General features: G+C 58.2%; 1 protein-coding gene across 2 annotated transcripts; it reads right to left on the bottom strand.

Annotated features, from left to right (window-relative positions):
• Nucleotides 1-12,127: 12,127 nt before the first annotated feature.
• Nucleotides 12,128-15,225, bottom strand: HRAS (HRas proto-oncogene, GTPase). Of its 2 annotated transcripts, XM_074337014.1 has the most exons (6): nt 15,079-15,225; nt 13,675-13,835; nt 13,317-13,495; nt 13,072-13,231; nt 12,931-12,985; nt 12,128-12,507 (listed from the first exon to the last, which is right to left on the bottom strand). In XM_074337014.1, the coding sequence occupies exons 2-6, from the start codon at nt 13,783-13,785 to the stop codon at nt 12,473-12,475; spliced, it is 540 nt and encodes a 179-aa protein (XP_074193115.1). In that variant the 5' UTR covers nt 13,786-13,835; nt 15,079-15,225; the 3' UTR covers nt 12,128-12,472. The 2 variants fall into 2 exon arrangements, with proteins under 2 accessions (XP_074193115.1, XP_074193114.1); XM_074337013.1 differs by lacking the exon at nt 12,931-12,985.
• Between the last annotated feature and the right edge of the window lie 89 nt (nt 15,226-15,314).

The following is a 15,314-nucleotide window of genomic DNA, read 5'->3' as shown; positions in this document are numbered from 1 at the left end:
CTCCCCAACTGGAAGCTCTCTGAGCCCCCTCCTTTTGGATTTTTAGGGAGGCTGCAACCCTATAATCACGGTTGGTTCCCCTGGCGACCAATCCCCATCCTTAGGGGATTTCCAAAAGTCCCCTCATTAATATAAACTCAGGTGTGGTTGAAAGGAGCTTGTTATGAACAAGGAGACACCCATCTCACCTTCTTGGCTCTGAAGCAATTTCAGGAACTAAGGGCAAAGACCAAATACTGTAACAAAAGATGCTCCCATTGCTGTTATCACTTAGGAAATCCCAAGTGTTCGGGGAGCTGTGGGCCAATTGTGGAGGAAAGCCAAAGTACGTTTTGATTATAAGTCACAACATCACAGTCCTATAGCCATTTTAAAAATTGAATTTGTAGTTACATTTCTAAAAAAGAAATCTCCAGTCCCAGATGGTGTCAATGGCAAATTCTGCCAAGCATTTAATGAAGAAGTAACACCAATTCTACTCAGTCTCTTCCCGGAAAATAGAACAGGAGGGAACATGTCCCAACTCATATTATGGGCATAGCATTACCTTGATCCCCACACCAAAGAGTACAAAAAAAAGAAAGAAAACCACAGACCAATATTCCTCAGGAACTAAATGCAAAAATCCTCAACAAAATATAATTATCAAACTCTGTAGTATATAAAAAAAAGAATAATGCACCACAACTAAGTAGAGTTTATCCTGAGAATTCAGGGTTGGCTCATTAGTTGAAAGTCAGCCATTATAATCTGTCATGTTAATGGTCTTTATTAAGGAAAATCACACATCATATCAATCGATGCAGAAAATGATTTGACAGAATCCAACACCCATTCATAATAAAAACTCTCAGTAAAACAGGAACTTCCTCAACCAAATAAGGGGCATTTACAAAACCCTACAGCTTACGTCACACATAATGGCAAAAGACTGGATGTTTTCCCCCTGAAATTAGGAACAAGACAAAGAAACCTACTCTTCCCACTCTTAGTCAGCATTATACGGGAAGTCCTTGCTACTCCAGTGAAAAAGAAAAGTACATAGACCAGAAAGGAAGAAATACAACTATTCACAGATGGCATGATTATCTGTGTAGAAAATCCCAAGGAATCTATAAGAAAACTTGTAGAACAATACATAAGTTTGGCAATATCTCAGAATGCAAGATTGTGACAGAAAAATCATAATTGGAAACAAGAAATGTTTAAAATACCATTTACAATAGCTCAGAAAGATTAGGTACTTAGGTATAGATCCACAGAAAACGTGCACTGGATCTGTACATAAAAACTACAAAATTCTGAAGAAAAAATGTAAAAGGCTTGAGTAAATGGAGAGATAGACCATGTTCATGGATGGAAAGACTCAACATAGTAAAGATATCAGTTCTCTTTAAATTGATGTGTGGATTAATCGCAATTCCAGTCAAAATCCCAGCAGGACTTTTTGTAGATCTACACAAGCTGATTCTAAAATTTATATGCAAAGTTGGAAAAACTGAAATAGCTTAAACAATTTTGGAAAAGAAGAATAAAGGTGCGAGAATCACATTACCCAATTTAAAAAGTTACTCTGGAGCTGCAGTAATCAAACCAGTGTGGTTTTGGTGAAGGAGGACACATAGGAGTAGACCAATGGGACAGAATAGAGAGTGCAAAAAGGGACCCACACAAATACAGCTGATTGGTGTTTGACAGAGGTGCGGAGGCAGTTGAGAGAGAAAGAACAGTGTTACCAACAAAGAGTTTTGCAGCAACTGGACATTCCTATACAAAAAAAAAAAAAAAAAGAATCAATATAAACCTCATAATTTCTGCAAAAATTTAACACAAAATCGGTCATAGGTCTAAATATAAAATATTAACAATAAAACTTTTAGATTAAAACGTAGGAGAGTCTTAGTAACCTGAAGTTAGACAGAGTTCACTGATTTGACACCAAAAGCAAAACCCATCAAAGGAAAATATGTCCCTGTTGTTAGAAATGTCCAGCGGGGCAGTGTGAAGAGCACTTGGCAGCGTCTGATAAACATCCTGCAGAAGCCTGCATACGTGATGCAGGTGCAGAGACGCAGGTGTAGCCTTGCCTGTGGCGACAGCAACGTGGGGCCTTGGGAAGGCCCTGAAGGAGAGGATGGCTGCATGTACAGCCTCACTGTGCGTTACAGACGGACACTAAGCATCGCTCATGCAGCGAGTGTCCGAGTGTGCGCTCTGGGCCACACAGGCCAGGTGGAAGCCTGCCCACCAGGGAGGTCCTACTGAGCTGGGGAGGGAGGGTGCGGGTGGGTGGCACCCCGTGCTGTGAACCAGCGGTCGGCTTGCTGTGTGTGCCCAGGCTGCACACAGCTGGGCTTGTGCAGTTACTGCAGATGCTGAGAGTATGTCAGGAAGGATAGCATGCCGTGTGCATGAGTTTTCTTGTAGGGCGCGTGTGCTGGTGCGTGCACAGGTGGCAGAGGCACAGTGTAAGCCACAGAATGGAAAGGAGGAAAGGCTGTGGTTTTAGAACTAAATAAAGATCTCATTTATGTATATATGCAAAATTGTATGCATGGATGGGCGTCGTCCCCAGTGCTGGTCCTGCGCTGGGCGTCGTCCTCCAGTGCCGGGCCTGAGTGGGAGCCATCCCCTGTCCCCCGGCACGGTTCCTGTGCTTGCTTGGACTTTCGGCTCCTGTGGTTTCCTTCCCTCTCCCCTACTTATCCCCCCACCCCTACCCCTGTGGACAAGATGCCCCTTCCAGTGGGAGGTCTTGGTTCCCCCCCCACCCAGGTTCTTCACTCAGTTTCCTCTGTCCTTTAACAAGCTGTGACTGCCACGGCCAGGCTGTGCGGGTATCAGCTCTGCTCCTGGTGGACCGTAGGGCAAATTGGAGCTTGCTCTTTAGCTGCCGGGACTTCCCGCCCTCGTTTTCCTGAAGGCTCACGTTGGGTGACGTCACTTTTCTCATGGAAGCTGTGAATTGAAAAGCCATCCTGAGCTGTGGGTCAGCACTGGCTGCTTGGTGCCCGGGCTGCTGGCTCCAGGGTTTGCTTTCTGGATGCGGCCTTGCGGGGAACAAGGTCTTGGGGAAGATGAGGCGCCCTTTCCTTCTGTTTTGCTCTTTGAGGAGATGACCGTGTGGCCAGCGCCGAAAGACCAAGAGTTCGTGTATCCAGGATGACCTCCAAACAGGATACCTGAGGGAAGCTATAGGACTCAGGATGGGGACGGGAGTGCTCGGGGTGTGAGCACATGGCCTGCCACCCCTGAGGGCCATGGGGGTGCAGCCCCGGCGGCGAGCTCCCGAGGGGGCTGAAGCGGCTGCACAGGAAGGACGGTGGGGCGCGTTTGTTTGTTAATTCAGCTTTTTCTTTGAAACTTGTAGATACACCTGAAGCTGTAAGAAATAATACAGGGAAGACCCTTCACCCAGCCTCCCCGGTAACAGCCACAGCAGATGTCCGCGTGTGCAGTGGACTCTCAACCAGGATGTGGCCCTGACAAGGACATCGTCACCTCCAGGGTCCTTCCTGCCACCCTCATCCTTAACCCCTGGCACCCACCAGTCCATTCTCCATCTTCGTAATTTTGTCATTTCAAGAGTGGCATACCAGGTCTGACAATTAAGTTTGCAAACTTACTGCAACAATGTTGCTAACCTTTTTTGATATCAGAGGGACTATTCATTATGAATTTGTACCAACTGGACAAACCATTAACCAAGTTTACTATTTGGAAGTGCTGGAAAGGCTGCATGAAAAAGTTAGACGACCTGAACTTCTCGCCAACAATTCATGGCTCTTGCATCACGTCAATGCACCAGCTCACACGGCACTGTCTGTGAGGGAGTTTTTAGCCAGTAAACAAATAACTGTATTGGAACACCCTCCCTACTCACCTGATCTGGCCCCCAATGACTTCTTTCTTTACCCAAGGATAAAATATTGAAAGGGAGACATTTTGATGGCATTCAGGACACCAAGGGCAATAGAATGACAGCCCTGATGGCCATTCCAGAAAGAGATCCAAAATTGCTTTGAAGGGTGGACTAGGCGCTGGTGTCAGTGCACAGCTTCCCAAGGGGAGTCCTTCGAAGGTGACTGTAGTGATATTCAGCAGTGAGGTATGTGGCACTTTTTCTAGGATGAGTTCATGCACTTAACTGTCAGACATACATGGAGTCTTGCAGTGTGTGGCCTCCAGGACTGGCTTCTCCGCTCAGCCCGGTTCTCTGGATGTTTTTGCTTAGTGGCCCCTCCCTCCTGCTGCTGACAAGTGTCCTCGGGTTGGGTGCACCGTGTTCCCCGCTAAAGGACATCTCGGTGGTTCCGTTAGGGGCCGCGGCAGACAGCGTGCAGAGGTCTGTGTAGACCAAGTTGTCATTTCTCTGCGGTCAGTGCCCAAGCAAGCAACTGCTGGGTGGGACGGTGGCTGTTCAGCTGCTTCCTGGGGGCTGCCCTTATTCTTGTTCCCACCAGCATGGCTGGCTGACCCGCTGCTCCGCGTCCCTGCTGTCACTGCGCCTTCCTGTGTCCACCAAGATTCAGCAGTGGCCCCTCGCGGCTGGGAGCGCAGGAGCTCATGGGCCTGTCAGCCGTCTTTGGTGCACTGTGCAGCCGTTTTGCCTATTTTATGATTGGAATGTTGGGGTGGTGACTGTTGTGCGCCCCAAGTTCCTTCTGTATTTTGTTGGCTGTGGGTCTGCAAACACTGTGTCCCAGCTGCAGCCACCCTCTCACCTGCCTAATGGGGTCTTTGCTGAACAAACGCTTAGTTCTTCCGCGGCCCATTTTGCTGGGGAGGGCGAGCATGTTGTTGTCTCCACCCGTGAAGCAGGGCATCTCCGGTCTGTTTGGGTCGTCTGTGATTCTTTTATCAGCATTTTTTGCAATTTTCAGCATACAGTTGTGTACACATCTGGTCAAGTTTACACCTAAGTTCCTCCTTTCCTGGGCACTGACTGTACAACAGTTACGTTGTAGTTCTGGCTTCCACATGTCCATTGGTGGGTCGGCCTTATGTTCCCTGAGCCCACTGAGCTCAGGTGTTCCAGGCGCGCTTTTGTTGATACCTGGAGGTTTTCTACAGACAGTCCTGTGCAAGTCGGGCCATTATTCCTTCGTTCCCAGCCTGTCTGTGTTTCCTTGCTTATGGAAGTGTGGAACTTGCAGGCCTTACCCAGTGCCACTCTGGTGGGGTGGCAGTTAGGTTCTGGGGCTGCTGCTGGCTCCCCGGGCTCTGCCCCACAGGGTGTGAAGGAGCCCAGGGGCCCACCCAGCTCTTCTGAGATTGCCCCGGTCGTGAATGCCCCTTTCCACAACCACATCGTGTCCACAACTGCTATGGAGCAAGTGAGGAGACTCGGGGATACGGGCCCAGGGGATATGAGGGCCCTGGAGGAGAGAGGAGGTGACAGCAGCAGACAAAATAAAGCTGCTGGGTGCAGTAGACCTGGGTCTGGAACTACTGGGAGGGGTAGGATGAGAGACTCCTGGAGTCACTGAGCCAGCTGTGCCCTAAGGGGTGGCACTGCCCTAGCCACGGAAGAACAAGGCGCAGAGGGGTGGGGAGGTGGGTGGGAGGTGCTGGGGCCAGGCCCGGAGTGGCACCAGCCCCATGTATGTGTCACAGGCCCAAGGGCCGTGCAGCGAGGGGCCGGGCAGCAGAGACCAAGCTGGACCAGGACACAGATAGACTGAATGAGGGTCATGGGGACACCCAGTTTTGATGTTTTTAGTCACATGTCTGCATTTTTCGCTCTTATTTTGGACAATTTCCATGATTTTCACAACACAGACGAGGATGGTGAGCCCAGGCTGCATCAGCCAGGCCCAGCCAGTCTCCCATGCTCTCCACACCCTCCCCCAGAGGCAAGTGTGCGACCCCAAACTCAGGACACCTGGTGTCACCCATGTGTAGACAACCCTTGTCACACACGACCACAACATCGTCACCATCGTGTCACTGCGGTCCCTGTGCCCCCATTCGGTGTTCACATCGCCCGCCCACCCCGCAGCTGTCTCAACAGCCTGTCCCAACAAGAAGCCTGTGAGGGCTGCATGGGTGACAGCCCTGCCTGCCAGGGACACCATGGGAGGGCGGCAGTGCAGCTGCTGCGGGACAGCTTCTGGTGCACCCACGACGAGCCTGGCAGGTGCTCGTCAAAGCCCTGCACCTTGGAGGACAGAGGGAGCCAGGTGGAGGGGCGGTTAGGCAGCCATGGATGTGTCTCCCCAAGGTGGCCGCCCGACGTCCGTCGTTCTGCCAACGACAAGGCATCGACACTCCTCCACAAGGGGGCCCCGTGACCCAGAGAGTCGCTGTTGACCTCTGAGGTTGGGTCCAGGGGGACTCAGCCTTCACCAGCCCTCAGAGCCCAGAGCCACCACTCCAAGTGTCCATCACTGTATGGCTGCCACCTGCGGGCCTAGTGCAGACAGGAGCCCGGGGTGTGAGGACGAGCTGGGCACAACTCAGCACGGTTTCCAGAAAGGGCCAGATGGTGGCCCCTCCTGCCCAGGAGAGCAGCCTGTGGACAGCGGATGAATGCGTGTGGCTCTGCTGGGCCTGCGAGCCCACGCCAAGCCGCCAGCCTCTGGCAGGGTGCGGGCACTCCTTCTGTGGTGCCTGAGAGGCTGCGGCGTGGCACAGAGGAAAGGGCTGTCTGCGTGAAAGGAAAACTAAAGAACAGGCATTATCTAGACGTAAACCTTTCACTCGGCCAAAGACGCTGGACGAGGATGAGAAGGAAGCTGCAGAGGGGGAGAGGACGCCTGCAAATCGTTCATCTAAGAAGGACTCAGGCGGGATTCGACCCAAGAGTTCTCAAAACTTGGTAAAACAAATGCCCCAATAAAACATGGGCACAAGCTCTAACCGACTTCCACAAAGAATAAATACGTGCACACACGTCATGTATGTGCATATACATAGCAAATAGTCATGAAGAAGAGTCGGTACCACAACAGCGAGGGAGCGGCGCACACCTACTGGACCGGCCCCAACCCTGAGCCCCGGCGACACCGAGTGCCCGGCGGATGTGGAGCTTGCGGGAACCCCCACCAAGGCTGGGGGTGGGGATGGGGGGTGGGCGGGGCAGCCGCTTTGGAGGACAGGATGGTGACTTCTGGCAAAACCCAACAGCGTCACATACAATCTCAAAGCGCTCACAGAGGTTTACCCAACTGATCTGAAAACATCTGCACACAGAACCTGCATGGAACGTTCCTACTGTATTGGTGATGGCTGAGAACTGGAACAGCAGCCAGCCCAGGTGCCCCTCGGCCAGGAATGGGAGACAAGTCGGTGACAATGAGGAGTGACAGTGGACCCACTCGGTGCATGGACACACTTTCATGCACTTGACTGAGTGAAGGGAGCCAGACCCGTGTAGGATTCATTCATAGGACATTCTGGAAAAGGCCAACCAAGGGGTGGAAGGGGCAGGGGGAGCAGGGCCGGCAGCATGGGACCCCCAGGGGCACTCGAGGGTGCTGTGCGGTGCAGACATGACACGGTGTGAAGTCCCAAAGACGGAACTCGAACGTGTGCAAACTGAAGAAAACGGTGGAAATCAAACTTGTCAAACTGGCCTCCTGAGAAACTGGTGTTTCGTTGTATAGACTTTATGCTAAAAAATGCAAAGCATTGAGGTGCCCTGTAGACGTCACTAGTATTTGGCTGATTCCCTTTCTTTTATCCTAAAGTTTATGGTTCAGAAAAAATTGAGTGACTTTCTCTGAAAAAATAAACTGACTCTGTAGACAGCAGTTGCTTGGGGGCTGGTAAGTTACATGACCTGTTTTCTTCCAAGAATGACAAGTCTTGCTTCCAGTCTGATTAGCGGGGCTGTGACACAACCAACAGCTGGCCAGCCACACACGACACCCACGCAGTACAGAGGGCGCCGCAGGCTCAGCAACGGCTCAGTCTCTGTGGCACCAAGGACTGGGGCTCACCTCTGCCTCCTGCTGTTAAGGGTGCATGTAACCTGGATGTCACTGAGCCACACCTGTTTTTGTCATCAGGGTTTGTCAGACAAAACGAAACCAGCCAGTAGTTGTCCCCTTTCCCAGGCGGCAGCCCTGTCCCACATGCTCTCGGCCTATTCCGCATACAACCCCTGAGTGTCCCCATGCCCTGCGTGCTGACCTGGGCCCTTGCGTCTTAAAATCGTGTATTTGTCACAAAACGGGATGGACGAGTTAGGACTCAAGTGCACGCTGTCACAGGGATGCAGGGTGGTGACTGTCTGACCTAAAGCAGAGACGGGAAGGGCTGGGTCCCACTCCCCTCAGACGAGGACAGCCCTGGTTCTCCATCTGCAGTTTATGAGTCAGTGCAGGGCCATCCGTGAGCATCACTGCCGTCACAGCCCACGCCGCCACAGCAGCGGTCACTTAGCAGGGACAAAGTCCCCATTAACCCTGATCCGACTCCATAAGAGTGCAGCAGGCAGGCAGTGGTCCCCAGGAGCTGCCTGGAGAAACACCTGTTGAGGCCACACGGCCTGCACTCATGGTGTGCTCTCCAGACCCCGCCGCCCGCACGCCTCACTGATGGGACCCCGAGGATGACACCTGCAGAGCACGGCTGCTGTGGTGCTGGGGCCGGGGCTGGCATGGTGCATCTCAGGTGGACCCTGGGCCCAGTGAGCCTGGGCCAGGCTGGAGTCTGTCCAGGAGCCTGCTGAAAGCCGGGACACGGGTATCAGGGAAGGGGGTGTCCTTCCACAGCAACTGCCAGGGCCACGAGCCAGGCCACGGGCATCCTGCTGACGTTCCTGCGTGAGGACGCCGCTTTCTGGGCGCTGGCCGAGCTGATGCTCGACAAGAGGTATGGTGGGTGGCCAGGGCCTGCCACAGGACGTGACTCAGACCCCAGGAGAGCCTCCCTGCAGTTCCCCTGCAGTGGGGCTCACGAGGATCCCCACCCAGTTCATCGCCCATCAGCAAAGCGCACCATCCCCCACGCCGCCCCAGCCCCATCCTCAGGACTACCTTACATCCCACACCTGCCTCACACCTGGCCGCCCACCCAGCTGCCCTCCAGGACCACAGCCAGAGGAAGTCCAGACAGTAGTGTGTCCCCTTCCCATGTGCCCCCGCCTGACTTCTGAGCCCAGGGATGGCTGCACCCCCACCACCCTGTGGCCAGCACTCTCTGCCCCTCATGTTGGGACCCCACAACCCCCACTGTGGCCAATGTGGGGAGGGGCAGTGCCAGGGATGGGACGCCTGTCTGACCCTCAGCAGAGGGAACCCCCACTCTGGGCCTCGGTGAGGGGGGCCTTCAGCCCCCGGCTCCCCAGAACCAGAGACAGTACTGCCCTTTGGGGAGTGTGTCCCACAAGGCCTCGGGGCCGTGGGCACTCAGTGGGGCCACTGCATGGGAGAGGGCGCCTTGGTTCAGCAGGGGCACCTGCCAGTGCCTGACCCTGCATGCCTGGCACAGGCTCTGATCTGTTGGGGGGCCTGGGGGCTTCTTCATTCCAGGTGCATCACCAGCAACCCCAAAGCTGCAGCAGTACCGGCTGTCCCAGGCAGAGTATCTGGGGCTGCTTGGAGCCCCGGCCCCTGGGAGCAGCCGCAGGGGCCCTGCAATCGGGAGGGGTTTTCACCAGCCAGGCGGCCCTGAGCACCACTGCCCACCATCAGGACAAGGAGCAGGCGTCCACTGGGGTTTACATCACCAGTGCTTCCTGCAGAGCTTCACTGATGGGTGAGCGTGAGGCTGCCCAGGACGGGCCCTGCCCAAGGGGCGTCTGAGGCTGAGGTGCAGGGCCGGGACCCTTCCCGAGGATGCTGAGCTGCCTTCAAGGAGCCCCTGGGGACCGGGCTTCCGCCTGGGCTCCCAGAGGGCAGCACGAGCCCCGGCCCATCAGCCAGCATCTGCTCACCTGGGGCAGTCTGTTGCCCCAGCTTAGCAGTCGGGCTGGCCTAGCCCTTAGAACCGACTGGGCTGGGGGACACCTTTGTCCAGGAGCCACGTCCCCACCTGGGTGGCCTACCAGGTGGGGGGCTGTGGGACGGCTGGATGCAGCTCAGGGGCACTGCCCAGACCAGGGGCAGCTGGGCCGGTCTCTGCACAGGCTGCCCCTTGACACCTGCTGCCCCACAGACCCCATGTCGCTCACCCTGATGCTCTGGGACGCCTACATCCTGGAGGGCGAGTGCGTGCTCACGGCCACGGCACAGTCCTCGGGGCGCACGGAAGCAAGTGACCCATGTGCCAGGGTGGGGACAGTGGCCAGAGGTTGCAGCATGGGGGCAGGGCACCCTCTGAGAAGTGGAGCGTTGGGGGCCCTTTGCTGGCCGCCTCCCCTGCCATGGCACTGCCTGGGGCAGAGCTGGACCCCCCCATGTGGTGCCCATCAGAACACAGCAGGACCTATGCAAGGTGACTTGAAGGGCAGGTGGGGGCCTGGGCCTCCCCAATGGGACCCCTCCCACTTGACCACACACCCACGCCCAGGCACCATCTGGCATCAACGGCCGAGCTACAGAGGACGACATGCCACCCCCCACTCCAGGTGGGGTCCAGCACAGGGTCCCCTCCTGGGGCAATGAATGGTGGGGAGAGTCCCCAGGTCCCCTGCGTCTCCTCTTCTGCTCTAAGACTCAGAAAATCAGGCCAGGGCTGGGGGCATCAGGGCAGACGCCGGGGGAGCTGTCCAGAGTCCAGCCAGGGCAGCCACCAGGACATGTGGGGCCCACGCAGCATGGGCCACATGGCCCGCGGCAAAGGCTCGCCCAGTCTGCTCACTTCCACTGAGCCTGATGTTCCCAGGAGGCCTCTGGGCCTGGAGTGAGTGTCCCCAGCACCCAGACACTCCCCAAAGAGGACTGGCCCTCCCCGGCCAGGCTGTCCCCAAGGCTGGACAGTGGCAGCATGAGGCGGCCTTTGCAGGGCCCAAAGTTGCCCACCTCCCCTGGGAGGCCCAGAGGCTCTGCGTCTAGCCTACCTGCCCTCAACACAGGGCAGCTCTGGGGACCAGCTGCAGCCAGGGCAATGGAATTCCCCCCAAACCTGACAGTGAACCCAAAGACTGTGGGCAGAGGGCCCCAGACATCGGCTTTGAGCCACAACACTAGGTCTCTTTCCCTTTAACACCTGCCTGGGCCACCCCAGGGCCCCTGTGACAGGCCCCACGCAGCCTGCCAAAGATGGAACCGTGGGGCCCAGGACACTCCCGCTGCCACACACATCCACAGGAAACTGGATGCCAGGGTCTGCAGAGGGAAGGGTGGTCTGAAGAGTGGTGCCCCCAGACCCCTGCCAGCCGGCAGCCGACCCCGCCTCTTCACACTGGCCTTCCCGACGACAGCAGTCCCCTCACATAGTCCGTCCCTGAGCCAGAGGGGTCCGGCCTAGCCTGGCCTGCACATGGGCCGTGGGTGGGCAGGGGTGCCATGAGCACCCCGCAAAGCCAGGAGAAAGACTGAGCCCCCTGTGGCCCTGCCAGTCCTGGATTCTGGCCTAAAGCAGGGCGAGCCCTCTCAGAGCAGTATGTGGCCACCAGTGACCTGAGGTAGCTCTGGGAGCAGCAGGCCACTCCAGTGACAAGGTGGCAGCTGCAGGCAGGCTGGCCCCATTCCCACACAGGGCAGCAGGATTGGCCAGACTCAGGCCCTAAACGGCCACACAGCACGGAGTGGGCAGAGGCCCAAGGCCAAGTCGAAGACACTAGAGTCTGGCTCCAAGAACCCGCCAGCTGCTGCCCCCGGCTGGGCTGGGGACACTGGTGGTGCAGCACCAACCCAACAGGCCGGGTCCCGCTTCCTGCTGGTCATCAGCAGCCTTTCAGGGTCCCCAAAGCTCAGGAATTGCAACCCATCTGGAGGTGGCAGCCTCCCAAGTGGCAGACACCAGCACCCCCGCCCCGTCTAGTTTCAGCATTTTCTAAGAAAGCCCCCCTCCTGGGGGGATGGGATGTGCCCTTGGTCTCCATTTGCCCCTCGCCAGTCAAAGGTCAGTGAAGAGTTTCTGTGGTGAAATGCAGACCAGCCAGGGCTCTGCTGAAGGCACCGGACGCCCCGGGAGGCAGAGCGCCTCTGCCGCGCCACACAGAGCTGAGGGTGGCACCGTGCCTCCTAGGAGGCGACACGCACCACAGCCGCCCAGTCTCGGCCAGACGCCAGGGTCAAGACCATCAAATAATTTACTGCATTCAACCAGTGCCCGACGGGCCAAGATGGCTGGGAGGAGTAACAGCTGGGGCACCGGTGGCATCAGTTCACGACAGTCTGTACAAAGCGTCCTGGGAGGTCTGCAGTCACTCTGTCCACCAACCCCGGGCTGGCCGGACTCTGGCAGCACTTCTTTCCTCCCTGCCCCCAGCATCCGGCACCTCCAGGCCTGCGCCCATGGGGTGGGAGGGGGGCACAGGGGACGGGCGGGCACTCAGGAGAGCAGGCACTTGCAGCTCATGCAGCCGGGGCCGCCCTCATCTGGCGGGCTCAGCTTGCGTAGCTTGTGCTGCCGGATCTCACGCACCAACGTGTAGAAGGCGTCCTCCACACCCTGGGGAAAAGGGCCGGCTCAGGGGGGAGGCCCAGAGATGAAGGGACCCCGCCACGGGCTCCGGCAGAGTCCCAGCCCCTTCCACGCCCGCACCCACAAGCAGGGAGCCGGGTCTGCTCACCCCACAGCCCCAGGACCCCCATCAGACACCTGCTCCTCAGCAGCTCCCCATAGGGCAGGGAGGCCCCAGGTCTGTGCCCACGCCCATGTGAGCTACTGCCTTGTCCCCACAGCCCACTAAGGGGACAGGGCCGATAGAGGCCCATGGGGAGTTCTGGGGGCAAAGGGGCTGGGCCCCAGGGTCACCGCTCCAGCCTGGCTCAGGGCAGCTCTCTCCAGGGACCTCCACCTCCCCCTGGACCTGCTGCAGCCCAGACCCCGGCCCTGGCCTCCCTCGCTGCCCTGCTGTCCCGGGAGACTTACAGCGCGAGGGGCCGCTGGGTCCCGGGGTCCCGGAGCTGGAGCCAGAGCGGCTGCCCTGTGTCGAGGGAGAGGGGCGGTGAGCACGGCTCCCTGGTGGGGCGGGCGGGGCCCTGGCTACAGGTGGGCAGGGAGCCAGCTCACCTGGCGCGTCTTGGCCGAGGTCTCGATGTAGGGGATGCCGTAGCTGCGGGCCAGGTCCTGTGCCTGCCGAGACTCCACGGTGCGTGCAGCCAGGTCACACTTGTTCCCCACCAGAACCATGGGCACGTCGTCCGAGTCCTTCACCCGCTTGATCTGCTCCCTGCAAGGAGGATGGTGTGAGCCTCCGGCAGGCTGCGTCTAGGGCGCCAGAAGGGACAGGGCCTGCGCGGGTGCTGGCAGCTCACCGGTACTGGTGGATGTCCTCAAAGGACTTGGTGTTGTTGATGGCAAACACGCAGAGAAAACCCTCGCCGGTACGCATGTACTGGTCCCGCATGGCGCTGTACTCCTCCTGGCCCGCCGTGTCCAGGATGTCCAGCAGACACGTCTCCCCATCGATGACCACTTGCTTCCGGTAGGAGTCCTGCGCGAGGACACTGCTCAGGGACCTCCACCCCTCCTGGGACGCAGTATATGCACCACGAGCCCCTCCCTGCACCTCTTGTGCCCCCAGGTCCGAGGACGAGGGTCCCCCTTGGTGCAACGGGCAGAAAACAAGCTTGTGTCAGGCTTAGGGCTGGGCGGGGAGTTGGCCCCGCTCACCTCGATGGTGGGGTCGTACTCGTCCACGAAGTGGTTCTGGATGAGCTGGATGGTCAGGGCACTCTTCCCCACGCCACCAGCGCCCACCACCACGAGCTTATACTCCGTCATGGCGCCTCCAGGGACTCAGCACAAGGCACTGTGCGGGTGTCCTGTCCCACCTGCCGAGGGAGCACCATCAGCCATGCCAGGCCCCACAAGGCAGGCCTTCGAGCTCTCCGGGCCAGTCTGTCCAGGCCTGGCCTGGCCCCTGGGCCCCAGCCTCAGGCATCAGGGTAGCAGCCGAACAATGGCTGACCGCTCACCTGTGGCTCCTGCAGCCCAGGGGTGGGACAGGGGTAATGCGTCCAGCTGCACTTAATGGCTGTGAGAGGCATGGAGCTGGCCCCCCAAGGGCAGACTGACAGCCGAGAGCATCTCCCAACCACGCACCCAAATTAGAAGTTGCTGAGTAGACAGAAAGCCTGAACTGGAGGCGCCCAGGCTGAGGTCACCAGTCCTCCTCCCTAAGGGAACAGGTCCTGCCACGGAGGAGCACACAGCAGCGTGCCCAGGCAGGCCAGTGCCAACCGACGACAGGTTCCAGGCCCCACTGGGCATGTTGGTGCATTCGACAAGTATTTACTGAGTGCCTACGGCATGCCAGGAGCTGTTCCAGGCACAGGGTGACTGGCAGGCAGAAAGACCCCCTGCCCTCCTGGGCTCAGCTTACTCTCCAAGGAGAAGACCCACACAAGTTAAACTAAGGGAAACCCATGGGGCCTGCTGCCATGAGAAGTTCTGAGAAAACAGGGCAGGTGAGTGAGGAGGCCATGTGGGCTGAGGGTCCCTGGTAAGCACTGACTCACAGACAAGAAAACACCCACAGGAGGTGTAGGGGCAGGGAGACAGGTGGGACAGAAAAAGGGTTTGGGGCCAAGGCCCCCATCCATCCGGGGTGTCCTCAATTTCTGATGTTTAATGAGAGGGTGCCCTTGTGAGCAGTGGACTTCCTACACCCCGACTCGCCTGTTGGGTGTGATGGCCGCAGGGTGCCCGAGCTCTTGGGAGGGGTCCTTGGGACTCTGGCGGGTGGGAGACCCCTCCTAGCGAATGGCCACGGGTGGGCCTCGGCGCAGGGGAACCCCACAGCCTTCCTGAGGGCACTTGTGGGGTCCCAAGGAGGACAGAGCCAGGGACACGGAGCTCGAAGAGCTGGCCTGCCGAGGCCGAGTGGCATCCCAAGCCGCCCTGCCGCCCGCAGCCCCCAGCCCCCAGCCGCAGCACCCCGCCCGCGGCTCACCTGCGCCCCCGCGCGCCCGCGCGCTCGGCGAGGACAGTGGCTCCCCGCCCCGGGCCGCTCGGCCCTGCTGCCCCAACTCCAGCGACCCCCCACCGGCCGCGGCCGCCTCCCGCCGCACTCACCGCTCACTGGAGCGACAGCCCCCCGGGCCGGGTCGGGCGGGGGCGGGCACCGGGGCGCGCAGCTCCTCCGGCGCATGGGCTCCGTCCGCTGCGGGTGCGGCTCCGGCTGCGGGCGGCCGGCGCAAGCGCGGGCGGCGGACACTCAGCCGGGACCGCGCACGCCCCGCCCTGCGCCCGTCCGTCTGCCCAGCGCGGCCTACCATTGGTCGGAGGCAGAGGACCACGCCCTAGTACCG

Source organism: Rhinolophus sinicus, linkage group LG06 (genome assembly GCF_036562045.2).
Source record: "Rhinolophus sinicus isolate RSC01 linkage group LG06, ASM3656204v1, whole genome shotgun sequence".
Lineage (NCBI taxonomy): Eukaryota > Metazoa > Chordata > Mammalia > Chiroptera > Rhinolophidae > Rhinolophus > Rhinolophus sinicus.
The sequence above is the reverse complement of the archived record's forward strand: the minus strand, read 5'-3'. Positions and strand labels throughout refer to the sequence as shown.